This window comes from Sebastes umbrosus, chromosome 17, assembly GCF_015220745.1.
Source record: "Sebastes umbrosus isolate fSebUmb1 chromosome 17, fSebUmb1.pri, whole genome shotgun sequence".
NCBI classification, from domain to species: Eukaryota; Metazoa; Chordata; class Actinopteri; order Perciformes; family Sebastidae; genus Sebastes; species Sebastes umbrosus.
In genome coordinates this window covers 14,667,600-14,685,384 of record NC_051285.1, presented here as the reverse complement: position 1 = coordinate 14,685,384, position 17,785 = coordinate 14,667,600, and the positions used below count along the sequence as shown (strand labels likewise).

Genomic DNA, 17,785 nt, shown 5'->3' with positions numbered 1-17,785 from the left:
TGGCCAAGGACAACAGATGGAAAATATCCTTTTGGCTAGATCTGGCAACGTGTTATTTGGCCTCCTTGACGAAAAGCTAGTATGACATGGTTTACAAATGGATTCCTTAGGTTTTCTAGTCTCATATTATGCCAGTATCGTCACTCTAGCTTTAAAACTGAGCCCACTACAACCTAAAGATCACAAGTTTTGTTAATGCAAAATTAGTGGCGTTAAAACAAATTTGCGTTATTGGCGCGTTGACTTTGATAGCCCTCGTGTTTATCGATTTGCACTGCTCAAATAAACTAAACTATCAGTGTTGTAGAAGAGGGAGAACGCAGCCCTTTGATTTCAGCCGCTTGTGTAAAAAATGGAAAAATAATTAGGACTTTCACACAAAACTAAATTTAGAAAATTTATTTTAACATAAAAATGATAATACTCCACAGTTTTATGTACGAACACAGTTTTTTAAAAGTACAAAGGGGAGGAGTCAAAGGGGGTTCTCACAGGATTTGCCTCCAAGGCCAGGTGATTGTACCTCACAGTCCCTGCTGGGCATCATCACCCAGACAGCTAAACATCTAAGAAACCAGCATCATAATAAAAAACACAATAATAAGAACATCCAAAGTGTATCATTTCCCTCCACTCTCCTCACACTCTAGTAGTTCACATATTCCCCCCCTCATAGTTGGGTATTAAGTGCATGTTCATTACATCCATTAAAAGGTGCGCATGACTGTGCTTGCATGTTGAGATGACATATAGTGAAACAGCACAGCCTGGTGGATAAGGGAAGAAATGCAGGAGGGGTGAAGAGGAACTCTAGTAGGGATTGATGTCAAATGTCATGGATGTGACGTCTCAGTCTCAGCCAGCTTCCGCTTGACATGACAAAAGGTCAATGGAGCTGGAGAGAGAGATGATGATGATGATGACTGAATCGGTCAGAGGACAACCTTGGAGTTACAGTTCAGTCACTAACATGGCTCTGTTGAGTACCTCCTTTCAAAACAACAGACAAGTCAAGTAAAACAGGATTGTTGCAGGAATTATTATGCTATTAATCATAGATGTGGAGCATAAGGAGAGCAAGAAATGATCCAGTATATTAATGACCTTGATGAAATCCATTAGGTACCAAAATAACAATGGCATTTTTATTTGAGTGGACATTTATGTGAAGGGCACAAGCGATGGCTCTCTAAAAGCCGGTTTCTGGCACCAAACACACAAAAATGTGGTTTGTAACACTGGGCAGCTGAGTGTGGTGTAAACATTACAAATTACAGTAATAAAAGGCAATAATTAAATAAAGAATAGGTATCTTTTTAAAAGGATATGCTATAGGAGACAAAAGTGAGCTTCAAAAAACGTTTTCATACAAGAAGGTTAACGGCACTCTATTGAACTCCTGACTATACACCGATGTGCAGCCGATATTAAGTTAAAACAATAAAAAGCACAGTAAAGCTAGTTAGATCTCACCATCTTTTACACAGCGGTCGCTAAGCCAAAAAGCCCCTGAAGAGAAGTCCAGTAACGCACAGCCCTTTTGAGTGTTAAAATACAAACGCGGTTTTCTGAGTCAGAAAAATATATAACACCCACATTCCTGTGTTGAAAAATAGACATTTTTGGCCAGAAGATCACAGTTCAGTTACGACGTCTCTCCAGTACAATGTGTGCACGGTACAGTAGCTGCCTCTAGAGTCTTCTGTGTCTGTGCTCCTGTGTACTTTTACGCACTTTCAACAGTGTACATACACATGCAGTGCTGTCTTGTTCATACGTTCACATACAATTCCACAGGTGTGTGCCTGGGTGTATGTCCAAAAACAGTGAGGGCCGTGTATTCTTTCGGGGTTAAGCAGTTTGGGATGAGAATCTCTGAGTACTTTTCCTCACCCCGCTCGGTGTTTCAGTACTTTAGGATTGTCGGAACAAGGGAGATGCAGGTGAGGTGGAGGAGGAAGAGGGTTGTGTAGTGATACAGGGAGGACTGGTTGAGGTTTAACACTTTCTATACACGAATACCTCCTTATTCTACATATTTAAAGCTTGTATCCAATCTCTCCCCACATTTTCTTGCGCTCCTGCTTTGTGTAAAAAGTGGTAAGAAACCCACCCGTCTGTCTCCTTTCTTCATCTCGTTTTCTATAATTCCCCAATTCAGAAGACGTCACTGTTGCACCCGTTAGCAAAGTCATCCCGCCGCACCCAGATGACATCGTGGTCCTTGTTTGTGGCCCCCTCCGCAGCGCACTGCTTCAAAGGGGCGAGCTTTAGAGTCGGGGTTGCACAGCGGGATAGAGAGACACCGCAGGAGGTAAAGGAGTCTGAATCCTCGCCGTGCTTTATTCTATCAACGTCCTCCTCCTGCATCACGCTCAGCATGATCTCGCTCCCGGACTCCCATCGTCCGTTCAGGTTGTGGCTCCTCCCCTCTCTGCCCTGCAGGTCGAGTCCCTCCATCCTCGCCTCCACCTCGGCCGGTTCTGCCGAGGCGGCTCGGACGGACTTGCAGTACTCGTCGTCGTCGCTCAAAATGTCCGTCTCCTTCACCTGCCCCATGTCGATGCCCTCGCCGTGGTCTTCGTAGCGACCCAGGTCAAACTGCTCCTCCACCCAACGGTCCGTGTCCTCTCCTTGAGGTTTGTGGGATTGAGGAAGAGCGTGCTGGGACAGTGGCGGGTGTGGGGGGTCTGAATCGTTGCTGTTGTTGTTGTTGCCGTGGAAAACCAGGTCGGTGTCGATGGTGAAGCGGTTCCTCACCAGTTTCCTGCGGGCCAGATTTCGTGATGGAGCTGTTGCTAAACAGAAAGAGAAAAAAGACATTTTATCTTGTTAATGTACAAATATTGTAGGCCCTTCCTGTCCTGTGAAATAAAGCTATACTTGAGCTTTGTCACCTGCTCTGTTCAAGGCGGGCCGCATCCCTTTGAGGGCACACAGGCGCTTGCCTCCAAACGGGACGTACTGCTGGTTGGGCGGCAGAGACTCCGTCTTAAGAAGCTGCCGCCGCTGCTTTTCCCTGAGGATGGAGTGGACTGCTTTCAGGAAGTCCTTCTTACTATCTGGAGATCTGCAGATTGGACAAAAACAACAACAACTTAAAGATGACATCCTAGAAAAGGCTCTTGTGTTCGATGTCGAGTGCCTTCAGGTCACATGTTTTGAATACCTGAAAATTAAGGCTGTTTCAATTAAAATATTTAATCGCGTTTAATTGCAAATTAATTGCACATTTTGTATCTGTTCAAAATGTACCTTAAAGGGTGATTTGTCAAGTATTTAATACTCTTATCAACATGGGAGTGGGCAAATATGCTTACTTTATGCATATGCATGTATATATTTATTATTGGAAATCAATTAACAACACAAAACAATGACAAATATTGTCCAGAAACCCTCACAGGTGCTGCATTTATCATAAAAAATATGCTCCAATCATAACATGGCAAACTGCAGCCCAACAGGAAACAACAGCTGTCAGTGTGTCAGTGTGCTGACTTGACTATGACTTGCCCCAAACTGCATGTGATTATCATAAAGTGGGCATGTCTGTAAAGGGGAGACTCGTGGGTACCCATAGAACCCATTTTCATTCACATATCTTGAGGTCAGAGGTCAAGGACCCCTTTGAAAATAGCTATGACAGTTGCTCCTACCCAAAATTTAGGGCAAGTTTGGAGCATTATTTAACTTCCTTCAAGAACATGAGCCCGATACAACCTAAAAATCGCAAGTCGATTAAAGAAATTAGTGGCATTAAATCGAAATTGCGTTAACACGCTATACTCTCGTTAACTACAACAGCCCTACTGAATACCAAAATCATACCGGCAGCACAACTGGAAGGTTCTCTCCGGTCTTCCTTCAGATTCGGATCTTGTGTGAACAATCTCACACACCGCTGTCCCCTCAGGGTCTGAGAGGAGGAAGAGAAGAGGGGAAAAGAGAGATGTGATCTACGTTCATAAATGCATTCAGTTCATTTCCGTCATCAATTTCTTTCCCCTTAAACAACAGATCATTAGGCAGATTGACGATAATGCACTGCCAGAGGGCGATTTAAGGTTCATCTAGGACAGAGATGTGAGGAAGATTGCATGCAGACCTACTAATAGGTTTTGTTTCCAAAAAGTTTATCATTTATTTTGTGGGAAAGAAAAGCAGCAACACTGTGTGGTCTCTGAAGCCACTGTCAGAAAATATCATCAGAAACAACCTCTGTGGTTTGGACAACAGACTCCCTCACATGCAAATTATCTTTTACTGTGACCTCAACATAAATATGCCAAATACATTTATTCCTAAAGAACAATATGATTAGGGTTTATGTGTGCTTTCAAAGAAGCAAAAATATAGTTCAGGCACTTCCAAAAACGTCCAAAACCTCCCTGAACTTGATTAAAAACAGATTTTTGGTGCAGATTCAACACATATATTCTCACAGAATAATGTGTAATACATTTATGTATGCAATAAGCACAATCTGTATAACATGCAAAAATCCCTTCATAAGTTTCCCCACTGAACAGACTTTCATTATGGAGACATCTGGCTGACTGACATTATCAGTTATGGAGGTCTATGCTTCCCTGGCAAGGCAAATTAAAGTCTCCACCAGGCGCCTCAAAGAGCTTTGTCCACACATTTCAATTCTTGTCCAATACATATTTTAAACTAAAGACCGGATAATTAAAATGTTTTTTTGTACAGGTCATCTGTTCCAATTTTGCTGCAGCTTTTTAGTCATTGAATTTTCAAAAACATGAGAATTTTTTTTTAAAAATGTATCAGTGAGTTGGCGCCAGGGTTATTATGGTAAACTAAAACTGAAATGAAAATATGCAGTGAATAATATTTTTAGTAAACTGAAAATAAATAAAAACTATATCCTTTAAGAAAAACTAAAACTAAACTGAAACTACATTGCCTGGGTAAAAACAATTAAGAAAAATGAACGTAAATTAATTTCAGTTTTTTTTTTTTTTTTTAAGCTATAATACATCGTTACCAAAAAAAGGAGACAACATGAATTTCCGTCATCTCTCTCATTGAATCAGAAATTGAACAGACTTGACCTTCCAGGAGATGGCGCTATGTCGCAATTGCTTCACTGACGTAGCCTGAAGATTAAACATTATGGCCATTCCAGCATGTATTTTGTATGTATATGTAGCTACATACTTCAGAGACATTATACCTGGCACTAACAAAAAAAAAAAACTACTGTAGAACTTAAAATAAATATATAAAAACTAAAACTAAACCTTACTGAAAATTTTAAATTAAACTAAAACTAGCAAATGCACTCTGAAAACTACCTAAATTAATTTGTTTTTTTATAAAAGTAAAAAGTGAGATAATCACTTGAGTTTGGTGTGTGAACAAACTACTAACCATTCACTAAGCTACAGTAGAACAGACCCCAGCAGCAATCCTCTAGTTTCTGAAGCCAGTCCTCAAAGTGATAATAATATGGACGAATTGTGATGCAAGATCGAAAAATATGACATTTTCTGCATGTTACTGTATTTAAATAGACCTACTTGCAAGGGCGCGGAGTTGCAGAGAGTCTGTTGCGATCATGTGACGGAAACGGAAAGGATCTCTGTCATCACTCATGGACGCACGGTGAGACCCACCCTGAAAAGGAGAGAGACGGGTTAGATATCTAATACATAACCACTGTAATACATTAACATGACAGCAGGGAGCACAAGAGTGCAATGACAGAAGGGTGTTTTTAACAGACACTAGGATCCACAGTACTTGTCGAAGTTGTGCATATTAAGTCACTTCGGTCTATTGCCAATAACTACCCTCATTCAATTCAGTCTATTGTCCCATGATGAGAAACATTAACCTTAATTTCTTTGTAGTCTCAAAGTGCCATCCAAAACTAAAAGAAAGCAATTAAAAAAAGCACTTCAGAGGAAGCCCAGAGTCCCAATCCACACAGTACACCCTAGAACAAAGTGTTTCTCTGACTGGATTCATCAACAGAAAATGAGGAAAAAAAGGTACTTACGATTTTTCTCCTGTGCTTGGAGCTGTCTTTGTACACAAATACGACTGCTGTTTTGAACACTAAATGAGGGCAAAGGGAGAGATGGAAACCATTAGGAGGGTCATTCATGGGCATTTATCAAAAGACCCAAATTACTACAGTGACAGCTTGGTGCAGCATGTCAGCGGACGCTTTTAGTCACAGCTACTGGCATGCTATATCAGCAGCACAAAAGAGGAAAATGGACCAAAGTCACGACATTGCATGCACAAAGCAACCATTTCCACTCTCTAAAGTCCCTTATACCACGTAGATGTAATATTTATTGCACAAAGGTGTCTGTGCTGAATACAATTTTAAGACACAGGGCACTCCTGGGTGGGTGAGAATGTAAGGATAACATGCTGCACTTCACATGAAAAATAGAAAAATAGATCCCTAATGTTATATGCCCGACTGGGTTTTCCTTTTACCGAGTCTATTTCCTCACCATGGGAAATAGCACCCAGTGTCACACTATGCATGACAGTATGATGTGGGGTGCAGTAAAGTGCCACGTGCCTGCAGGTATTTAGATACAGTTATACAGTGTTTCTCCAGAGAACTGTAGATGTATAGCAAAACTGCTCTTTTGTAACTGCATAAAATCTACTGCATGTGCAAAATATTTGTTTACTCGTTACACATTGTTTTAATACACGGGGTGGAGTGCTTTACAGATCATGTTGTCATTTGAAATCCTGCAGATGGGATTTTCAAAGTTATATAATGTGTTGACCAATCCAGTGCATAAAGATGCAAAAAAGGCATGTCATCATCTATTTTGTAAATATTCACATTGAAGAGTTTGACTTGAAAATTAAGACTATGGAACTTTTTAACCCATCATACCTCAACATGTACACCAAATGGAGTTCATCAGCTGCAATGGAACCCCAACCCATTGCAATGAAATCTACTTTTATGAAGCTTGTATTACGTATATCGTTATGATATATTAGGATTTACTCTAATGCGGTTGAATTTGATCGCATTGGATATAGTTAGGTGAATCAAAAAAAGCATTTAAATTAGGACTGTCAATGGATTACATTTTAATCGCGATTATCAAAAGACATTAATTCGTTTAATCACAAATTAATCGCACATTTTTTATCTGTTCAAAATGCACCTTAAAAGGGAGACTTTGTCAAGTATTTAATAGACAAATATGCTGCTTTATGTAAATGTATGTATATATTTGTTATTGGTTAACAATTAACAACACAAAACAATAACAAATATTTTCCAGAAATCCTCACAGGTACTGCATTTAACATAAAAAATATGCTCCAATCATAACAATGCAAACTGCAGCCCAACAGACAACAACAGCTGTCAGTGTGTCAGTGTGCTGACTTGACTATGTCTTGCCACAAACTGCATGTGATTATCATAAAGTGAGCATGTCTGTAAAGGGGAGATTCGTGGGTACCCAAAGAACCAATTTTCATTCACATATCTTGAGGTCAGAGGTCAAAGGACCCCTTTGAAAATGGACATGCCAGTTTTTCCTCGCCAAAATTTAGTGTAAGTTTGGAGCGTTATTAAACCTCCTTCACGACAAGCTAGTATGACATTTAAACCGCTTTCAAACTGAGCCCGCTCAAGATCGATTTCTGTAATGCGTTAAAGAAATTAGTGGCGTTAAACTGAATTTTGTGTTAATGCGTTAACTTTGAAAGCTACTTTAAATGCATGAAGAATACTTCCAGTGTAGCTGTAGTTATGTAAAAGGCCTCTATTCCTGTTTACACAGCTGAAACGTTTAGAAATGAAAAAAAAAAAGAAGGTAATCCAAAATCCACATTAAGCCTTACCAAAAGCAGCCAAATCAGGGTCCTTTTTGCTCTTGACTAAAGAGGCTGGGGGGTTGATCCACACCACAGTACAATGCAGCAAAAGATCCCCCATCGAGAGATCAGCCACCTGAGATAAATAGAAGTGATAAATCAGTTTGTAAAATATTAATTTAAGTTATTTGATCTATTGGATTCATAACGGATAACCTTGAATAAAATGGGCATCATCATGTTTACCTCTTTTTTATCGGCGGTCTGATCGTTGATGAGCTGGTCGAAAACAGCTCCGTACTCCTCATGAAGCTTCTGCATCTCATTGATGTGACTCGCGACCTTGTTCATGGCCTTCATTGCAACTGAACGACACAAACATTCATCATCTCCAAATCCTAATTACCACACAGCAGTTTAGCAGTGTTGCATCAAAAAGAGCATGTGAATAATAAATGGTAGGACTCTGGCTTACCGTCCAGGTGGTAATGTTCCTCACTGTCGGGGTCGGTGAGAGAGTAGAGCTCCCTGAGCAGCAGCGGGTACTTCAGGACCCTCTGGATGGGTTTGATCAAGTAAGACTCCAGAGTGGATGAATGTTGCTGTCTGGGGTTTCTCTCAGCAAGGAAAGCCTTGAAATCTGGGTCGGTCTTTGCTGGAGGAGCAGAAATATGAGCATTTGTTCATTTTGTACAGCAGGCGAGGAAACACTGAAACGAATACAGCCTGCATCTAAACGATAAAGAGAAATTGCATCTTAAGATGAAAAACTAATAGGTGGCCACTAAAGTGTGAGTCAGGGCAGCGAACAAAGCAGTAAAATGCTAATATCAACTGTACTTTCAAATTCCTCGCAACTGCGTGTTGACTCACGTTGTCAGTCTCATGTTAATGCCTCACTGTGTGCCGATACTAGTTGCAGCTCGTTGTAGGGCGTGCGAATAAATGCATGCTTCCTGTCCTGCAATAGCCCCTCAGCTATCGCACGCCAAACTACTGTATAACTATCAGAGGAGCGTGTGGTGGCTCTGTGCTTGATGCCAGTCAATGTGGGTATGTTTTTACCTTTAGCCAGGACTTTTGGGACCTTGGTGTGGCTGGCGCAGAAAGCGCTGTAGATCTTGAAGCGATCGGCGTAATACAGGAATGAACCGCCCAACGAGAACAGCACTTTCTGTGGAAACAAACAAGCATGTAATGCTATGACAACAGAAATCCTAAATCGAGGGGCTGCTCTATAGTAGATGAGAATTACAAAGTGTGAGTCAAAGTGAGTGTGTTTTGTTTGGGAGCAGTTAAAGGAAAGGTAAGTCAGGACAAACATGTCTGTACAACTGCAACACTTTAGACCATTATGTCATGAATTATCCAAGTAAGGCTGCATTCGCACCAGATCAGGCGTTGCGGCGATTCGCCACAGTGTTGTGCGGCAATGTGGGAGAGTCACTTTAATGGACCATTAACTGGGACGACTAACATCTTTTGTTCCCTCATAGCTGGGTTGTACAACTCTGGATCGCCGGTCACGTGATTGTCCACCACAGCGAGACGTTGGGTTGCGTTTGTCCAAAAGTTGATTCTGTTTTCTACTTTTCCGCCGCAGGCCGCTTAATTTTTTTGGCACCCCCTTCAGCCGCCACGTCCCAAATGCACTATCACTATTCAAAATGAATGGGAGGACTTGTGTTTTCGTCGCACCACCGGATCTGGCGTGAATGCAGCCTAAGATCCAGTTCTAAACAGATGTAACCTAGTGGAAGTAGCCTGAAAGTGTGAGAAAAATGAATGATGCACACAGTTCCCCTCACCTTAAACTGCTCCACCCTTTCCAGTCTGTCCAGATCTGGCACCAGTCTGATCCCATCTTCCAGCGTCCGGAGAAACTCCACCTGGAATTCCACCATCTCCCCGAGGTTACCGAACAAAACGTCCAGCTACAACACATGCAGAGCATCATTCAGACACTGCTACTACTACCTTAAGAGCACTGTTATTGTTAAGATTATTTATATATCTACAACAATTCATATACAGTGTTTGTATTCTTGGATTATACAGATCAGGTAGAAAGTACCTCATCCTGTGTTAGGAAGCTCTCTTTCTGCAAAGGTGTCAAGTAGCACTCTATTAGGCAACTCAGGTCCTGAAAAAGACAAGGAATGAGTACAAGATGAGTCTGTGATCAGATGTTCAGGGAGGAATGGGGAAGGGCATGCGTGGGCGGCTATTGAAGGGAAGGTTGTTTCATGTAGAGTCATTACTGAGGATTTTAAATAACGGAAAGAAATCAGCTCTCACAGGTATCGACAAAACCCACCATTACATGTTCTGCGTGCCTATTACAATGATTATGACACTCCCAACAACAACCGTAGCGTCGTTTTACCAGAAGTGTGTGAGATTGTGCATCAATTATCGCCAAACAGATACAGATATGACTCACTAAGTATCAATTTGTGTGGTAAAAGATTGTCTTAAACGCTTAGGTAGAGCTTGTACTGACTTTGACGTAAGTCTTCTCCGTCTCCACCAGTTCATTGATGACCTTGCGGAGTTTGTCTGCGTGGGAGAGGAGTCTCTGTGTGGCGGTGCCTGTCGTGGGCGGAAAAGCTGACACAGGGCTCGGGGAGAGGGACGACGAGGACGACGATGAGGAGGATGACATAGGGCACTCCAGGGGATTCATGTCATGGAGACTGCGGCAGAAAGCAGTGACCTGCTCCGTGCTCTGTAGAGAAAGAGACAAAAGGACATGTCATATTCTACACATTTTTACAAAATTTAATTTTATGTCGGAAACGGCTGCTATTAGTGCATTTTCGAAAAAGGTATGTTCTCATGTGAGCTACTGTAAGAGGAGAGGGAAATACAGCAGAAGCAAAAACAAACAACAAACAAATCATGTATCGGATGTAGACTTGTGTAGAATACAAATAATGTCCATACAGTATACAAACTGGAAAATATGCACACCAACAAAACATACAGTCCTGCAAAACCTGCCATAACAACACCCACGTACATCCCTGATATCAAAAATACCAAGCATGAGCAGACCTGCCAGGTCAAACTGGGACAGTAGTCGACCTAACGTTTAAAAAGAAATAGGGAGCTCTTCCCCTCTGCCTCTCTCTGGCTCCACAGACCAATATTAGTTGATATTGCGGCTACTCTTTAAACTAAAAAGTCACACAATCCTTATTCAGTACCGGGCTTTGCAAAGCAAAAGCTCAGATGCATCATCGTCGGTGCTGATATTCAACAGCAGTTTATGAATGACAAACTGGAACCCACGCAAGAACATAAATGGTAAGGATCAAGGGGTTCCGTCCACATCTAACCGTTTCTTTCATAAACCCAAGGCTGTGCAGGTGAATGCAACAGTGCGTAGGCACTGGAGACAGAAGACTAGAGAGGAATTGACATAGCAGCATCATCAGAGGCTGGATGTGTTGAGGCAAATCTGAAATGTACGCTGAGTAATACTTATTCCTACAATATCTAAAACAACTATTAATCTCTCAATGTCTGCAAATACAACCTAATTATTTACTTCCTATGATCACATATATTCCTCTATCTGTGGATTCATATCAAACATTAATGAATCTGTGGTTTCATGGGATTGTTTGCGGGGCCAGGTCCAGGCAGGCTGTTGAGAGATGAAAGAGATGTGCATCTTTTCACAGTCGTCACTCAGCCAGGACCAGCAGATTAAAGAGACAATTACAAAAAAAGAATCTCCTTGAAATGTGGGGGAATGAATGACTCAGCCCACACACCGAGCACTAATTGCGAGAGATTCATACTCCTGACCAACACTAGACGAGTCTAATTCTCGCCTTAACAAATCTCTTAATTGTGCTGTGACTGTCTTTCATAAAATAAACCTTTAAAAAAAAGTGTACAGTGTGTAGGATTTGGCGGCATCTAGTGATGTGGTTGCAGATGGCAACCAACCGAATACCCCTCCGCTCACTTTCTGCCTTTCTAAGGCTGCGGTAACGTGAGGCGCCGAGTGCAAAACACGTGGTAACGCCGTTCTCCTCACTCAGAGGCCATCCTTACCATAATAACACTACATTAGGAGCAACGGAAGTCAGACGGCGGCTGGCTGTACCACGGTTCCGCGCTCTACAGCTCACGTTACCGCAGTTTCACAAGCGTGTCGGAGAACTACGGTGGCCTTCAGGTAACGTAAAAACGCGAAAGGCTCTCTCTAGAGGCAGTGGTTGGTTTGTCATTTCTGGGCTACTGTAGAAACATGGTGGTACAACATGGCGGACTCCGTGAATAGGACCCGCTTTCTATGTAGATATGAAGGGCTCATTCTAAGCTAAAGAAAACACAACGATTCTTAGTTTCCGGTGATTATATACTAACGAAAACATAGTTATGAATATTATATTCCATTTCTGCTAATACATCCCCCAAAATGTTACACACTGTTCCTTTAAAGAAATGAAAATCTGCGATTTTGTGTGACAATTACTAAGCATTTCAAGACTCAAACAAACACAATGATACCACCACACATTGGCGCAGCAAGTCATTGCAGATGCAGATGATACGAGCCAAAATCTGTATCTGCAGAACGCAGAAAACACAAAACAGGAGCAATCAGATTTTCAAGCATCGTTTAGTTTGATGAAATTCATGCCTCTAATTCAACCTGACAGTCATCAGTGTCATTTTATAGAAGTACTTTTGCAAATGTATGTAACACAAACATCCCTCATCTGTGTGGGGTCAGTGGCTGTTTATTATTGTAATCTGTGACAACACACTGCGCCTGCTGCTTGTGTGTGTTCCTACGGACTGATTTACAGACAGCTGGTCAGCTGGTCAGACACGGCTTGTCTTTGCTGATTCCACGGCTTGTCTCCTGTTGGGCTGCGGCGATGACAAACACAATTTTCCATTGTGGTATTCAAACCAGTTTCGCAACATTGCGAGGCCCACACACACACACACACACACACACACACACACACACACACCCACAATCTCACACAATCTCACGGACATGCTGATACTGAAATTCTTCCAATCGGGTCAAAATGAGCTCCTTTAGTCACTAGAAGGAAACCACAACATCACACAACTAAACCAAAAGTATGTAACGCAAGTAAACTAATAAAGCCTATCTTATCTGATTAAATCCTCGCTGACAGCCAAGTCATTCACGCGCCATTGCGAGCATCACAGACAGGTTAGTCATGTTTGAACAACCGAAGAAGTAGCCGCGTCGCCGACAATTTAAAACTCCTGCTTAAACAGACACACAATATATTATTGACGTTGTGGTTAATGTTTAAATATGTTAAATGAACTTAAATTAACTAAAAGAAAGGAAATTGATGCAGGGATCAATGTGCAAACAGAAACACTGTGATCATGCCTACAGTATGAACATCTATACACAAACAAAAAACAGTAATGACACTGACTGTCTTGCCACGCGTGAGCAAGGTCTTGCTCTTGACAGCCAAGTGACAGATGGAGCAGCGACAGAGACGGATGACAGCGGGAGATGGAGACAGAGGGTGCATAATTCTTTAGCACCACCACTAATTAAGAGGATAAGTGTTTATGCATGGCTTTCAAATCTGCAACACATTTACAAATGGGTAGTATAAACATATTAATAAAGAAAATGTTGACACACATGTCAGTAATTAGACTTTTTGATTTGAAAAAGGATTAAATTCAAGATTTGCAAAACTCAAATATCATTAATTGCATTGTTCGTTTCTAAACAATTGAGCCCAACTGATATATTTGCAGCACAGTAATGCTAGTTTAATGGCACAATGAATAAATCTATCACTCAAGTCACAATGTGTGATCCGTCACAGATCTTCCATTAATTGTTACAATGGGCTGCTCCGCTGGGAATTGAACCTCTAACCTCGGCACCATCAAATAATCACACTGACCTCTGCAGGATCACATCCACAACACAAGGGATCTCTCACACACACACACACACGCATGCTTATCAGACTGCACGGCTCACCAGCTGTAACATATCATAGATGGATTCGGTCGAGCGCCTGGCGTTCCTGCTCCTCCTAAAGGCTGACATGCTGGCAGGTCAAACTGAGGTCAACGAGAAGTCAGACGTCCGTTTCCTAGCGTCCAGGTAGCTTCCATTCCTCCCTTTCCGTGCCACTCAGTGCCAGAAGGATTTGTTTTTACAGTATCTTCCTCCAAAATGTACGACTGATAACACTGTGCAGGATGTCTGGATCTTGATCCAGCCAAACTGATATAAAAGTGTCAAAGTAAATATCTCCTATTCAACACTCACGCTGCTCTGCAAAACACTACTGCTGGTAAAATCGTCACAGCCGCAGCTATGCAAATGGGTCAAAAACACAGATCGCAATAAACAACAGCGCTCTCATGTCACCTTATCCTAAAGAGACTATCCAATCAGTCTATCTGTCTCAATCCCCCCTGACTGCCTCTGCATGTTCCCCGGTCATCTACCCGTTTCCACTCTTTCTCCGTCTGTCCTTGTTGACTATCTCACTTCTGTCCAGGTATTTCAGAGCAGCAGCAGCAGCAGCAACGGGGAATACAACATTAAATAACAAGATCAAACATCACATCCTCACGAGATATGGAAGAAAAGAGGGGAGGAGAAAAGAGGGAGGAGAGAAGGGGAGGTGAGGAAGCAGTGGGTGGTGAGAGCCAAACACAGGAATACAGGAACAGCACGAAATGACAACAGGCATCTCTCTCTCTCTCCCTTTCATAGAAAATCAGAGAGACTTATATCACCACGCTTGAAGAAGGACAGCAGGTAAAAATTATGTACGACATTCCTCTCGTGTTTCAAAACCAGTCTCTGAAATTTCCCCCAAGCATCAACTCAAGCAAGCAAGATTACACCATCGAAAGGAACAAATCTGGACACCAATTTGAAATAAAAACATACCCAGCACAATAAGGAAATCCCTGATGCACATAACATCTCCTCCTGGTAGTCAAAGCAGCTTGAAGTATATTCAACGAATGATATTTGCTCCAGGTCTGACTGGAAATTCACGTTCTCGTACCGTAATTGTTTCCATCTAGAGCCCGAAATTCACTTTCCAGCACCACCCTAGTCAATCCAAGGATGGCTCACCGCACTATACCACACCTGCTGCACACTTGTCTTTCCTGAGAAACAAGAGTTGCATAACACTTGTAGAAATAAGACTGCTCTTTACCGTCCTGAGAGCGGAGGTAAGAAAAGAATGTTGAATATGAGAGGAAGGGTCAATGATTTTCTTCCCCAAAGAGTTGATATTTCCACAAGTTTGGGATCACAATCTTTAGTTGAAATAGAGAGATTGTGATAAAATTGCTGATCCTCTGATAAAAAAAGGATCAGCAAATGAGCATATGTGCACACACACAGACAAAAAGCTTAGCAGATATAAACAAAACAGTTAAGAGGCAGGCAGCAAGTAAATAAAGAGAGACCCCCGACGTGTAATACCTTTTCTTTAGTCAGTCCAACACATGCATTTCCTAACCATTTCCAACAGAGAAGAATCTTTTTTACCCTTTTACAAAAATGTACTACATCACAGACTCGCCCCTTCAGAACAGAGACAGCATGAGGGAGGAGCGTGGAGGCAAGCACAAACCTGCTCTCACACCCGTCAGCTGAAACCATGTACAGAGAGAGAGCCAGGATAAACAGAGATTACACAGTTCCACATAACCTGGCATAACAGAAACACACACTTGGGTGTACTGTATCTTGACATGTAGTATTACAACACATGTATGAGTAAATATACATTTTGATGGCATGCACTCAAGAGCAGGCATGTACTTGTCAATGTCAGTGAGCACAGAGAGGGGGGGGGGAGGGGAGAGTCTTGAAGTACAGTTTTGATCTGAAAATCCATAAATCCCCACGAGGAATGATGGGATATACGCCATGACAGAGAGAGAGAGAGAGAAAGAGAGAGAGATTTTAATCATTTAATCTGAAGTGAAAGGATGGTTATGTTATGACACGAGTCTTCACAAATCTATGCATGAACATCTAGACTTTTAAGGCTGAAAGCTTCCTCCTACAACTCAGGGAAGTTATGAGCGTGACGTGAGAGCGAGGGAATTTTTGTTCTTTCCTTAAAATCAGTAGTGAGTACTCGGCATTAATAACAGAACATAAGAAAATTCAGTTTTTCACATTTAAATTGATCTAAATGGTAGCTATATTATCATATATTACACACACAATGAATACAATCTATAAATGGTTGAATGCTGAAATATTCCACTCAATACTGGTGATCATACTTGACTACTTTTGAGCCAGATCTGTTCTTGGTTGCATGCTCAGTGTTAGAAACATTACTGTTGTGTTATGATTGGCTGGAATCCAAAATCTTTTCTCTCTCCCATTTGTTTTTTACCAGAGATGATATTACATTTGGGATCATAGCAGAGAAGGAAACTGAGTTTCTGTTGAATACTTTATTTATTTTAGGTAATCTTTTTTCCATAAATGTAAATATATTAAGACACAACCCTTATTTCATGAGAGAACTAGCACTGTACTGCAAACCGCTGAAGTGTATGAAAAAGAAAGCAGCAAAAAAAATTTCTGAACATTACTAATGCCTTAGAGTTATTAGAAGAGTCCCTTTAGTTATTTAATTTTTTTTTAGGTTATAATTCTGTTTATATTGTGTGCTCTGTTTTCTTAAGAGCCAACTACTGATAATGTATTACTTGCCATATTGTCGTACATTTTCTACTTCTAGAAAAACATTATTGTTGTCTTGCAGGCTTCATGAACCAGCCCAGTGCTCCCTCTAGTGGGCGACTGTGAGATGACAGCAACAACTGGGACAAAAGCTGTGAGGCCTGATTAGAGGGCAATGAGAAGAGGAAAGTGAAAGAACCATTATAAAAGATGACTTAAAGGCTAAAAATACTGAAGTTAAGTCCGAAAATATAATTCAATATACACTCTATTTATGGATGGATGGAGTAGTCAGTAACTACATTAAACAAATGCATTGCATACAAGGAGCTATTTAACCTGAATTATACCATCAGGAGTCAATCAAAACAAATCTTGATGAAAACTCACCCCCCCTACCCTTCACACACTGAATAATGCATTTCCCATTTCAAATACCCCTAAGCCAAACTGATAGAGGTTTGTAAATTATAAGCAGCACTTGTCAGTGAGGCTGACTACACCTTGGAGAACACTAGCAATCACCGTCATCTCTATTATCGCCAGCAATCACCGTTTTTATACTCCAGTTGGTTTATCATATTGTGGAGGTGGCTCTGTGCTTTGTCTAAAATAATGAACCTCCCCGTTTCCTCCGGCTAGCCAGACACTCATTTATCTCCACTAAATGATGTGAAACACTGTGGAGAATGAAGTAATTAGAATGTGGGGATAATTAAAATTGTCCCACTTTGCCTCTTTTTCCTCCGTCTTGCCACCATGTGACCGCAGGCGGTGGGTGAAATGAGGTAAGACGCAATCTTCAGCACTTTGGAGGCTTTCCAAAGAGGAGAGTGGGGGAAACAAAACCATGTTCAACATGAGCAAAAAAAAAAAAAAAGGGCAACCCAAATTTAAGAACATAAATAAAAATTTTTTTGGAAGTTCCCAGGGATTCTGTGGTAAGTTTGTATTGGGAGGAGGAAGCGTCCAAGTGCTTCAGGCTCAGGTCAGGGCCCACAAGGGAGCCGTGCTGTTTGAGAGCCTCATGCTGTTTATGGTAAGGAGCAGCAGGGGGTTAGTGAGGAGGAGGAGGAGGGAAAACAAGGACAGGAAGTCACAAGGAAACTGGAAGGACAGGATAAAAGAAAGAGCGTTCAAAACAAAGATAATGAGACAGCAGCATGATCAGAAAGGACAAACTCTGGGCTGTCATGTCTGACGCAGGACACGGTCACATTGTTGCTC

The 17,785-nt window shown here is 41.5% G+C and overlaps 1 protein-coding gene across 4 annotated transcripts in view; it reads right to left on the bottom strand.

The window, feature by feature from the left end:
- Positions 1–384: 384 nt before the first annotated feature.
- tiam1a (TIAM Rac1 associated GEF 1a) overlaps positions 385–17,785 on the bottom strand; it is a 64,479-nt gene continuing 47,078 nt past the window's right edge. For 3 of the 4 annotated variants that reach the window (XM_037748114.1, XM_037748115.1, XM_037748116.1), the window contains 12 exons: positions 10,343–10,567; positions 9,914–9,982; positions 9,648–9,773; positions 8,905–9,013; positions 8,315–8,494; positions 8,086–8,204; positions 7,867–7,975; positions 6,029–6,087; positions 5,547–5,643; positions 3,832–3,919; positions 2,898–3,070; positions 385–2,798 (listed from right to left, as the gene is read on the bottom strand). In XM_037748114.1, coding sequence (XP_037604042.1) covers positions 2,158–2,798; positions 2,898–3,070; positions 3,832–3,919; positions 5,547–5,643; positions 6,029–6,087; positions 7,867–7,975; positions 8,086–8,204; positions 8,315–8,494; positions 8,905–9,013; positions 9,648–9,773; positions 9,914–9,982; positions 10,343–10,567 — 1,995 coding nt within the window. In that variant the 3' untranslated portion in view covers positions 385–2,157. Of the gene's footprint in view, positions 2,799–2,897; positions 3,071–3,831; positions 3,920–5,546; positions 5,644–6,028; positions 6,088–7,866; positions 7,976–8,085; positions 8,205–8,314; positions 8,495–8,904; positions 9,014–9,647; positions 9,774–9,913; positions 9,983–10,342; positions 10,568–13,858; positions 14,305–17,785 lie in introns of those variants that run through there. The other variant, XM_037748118.1, reaches the window with a different exon arrangement.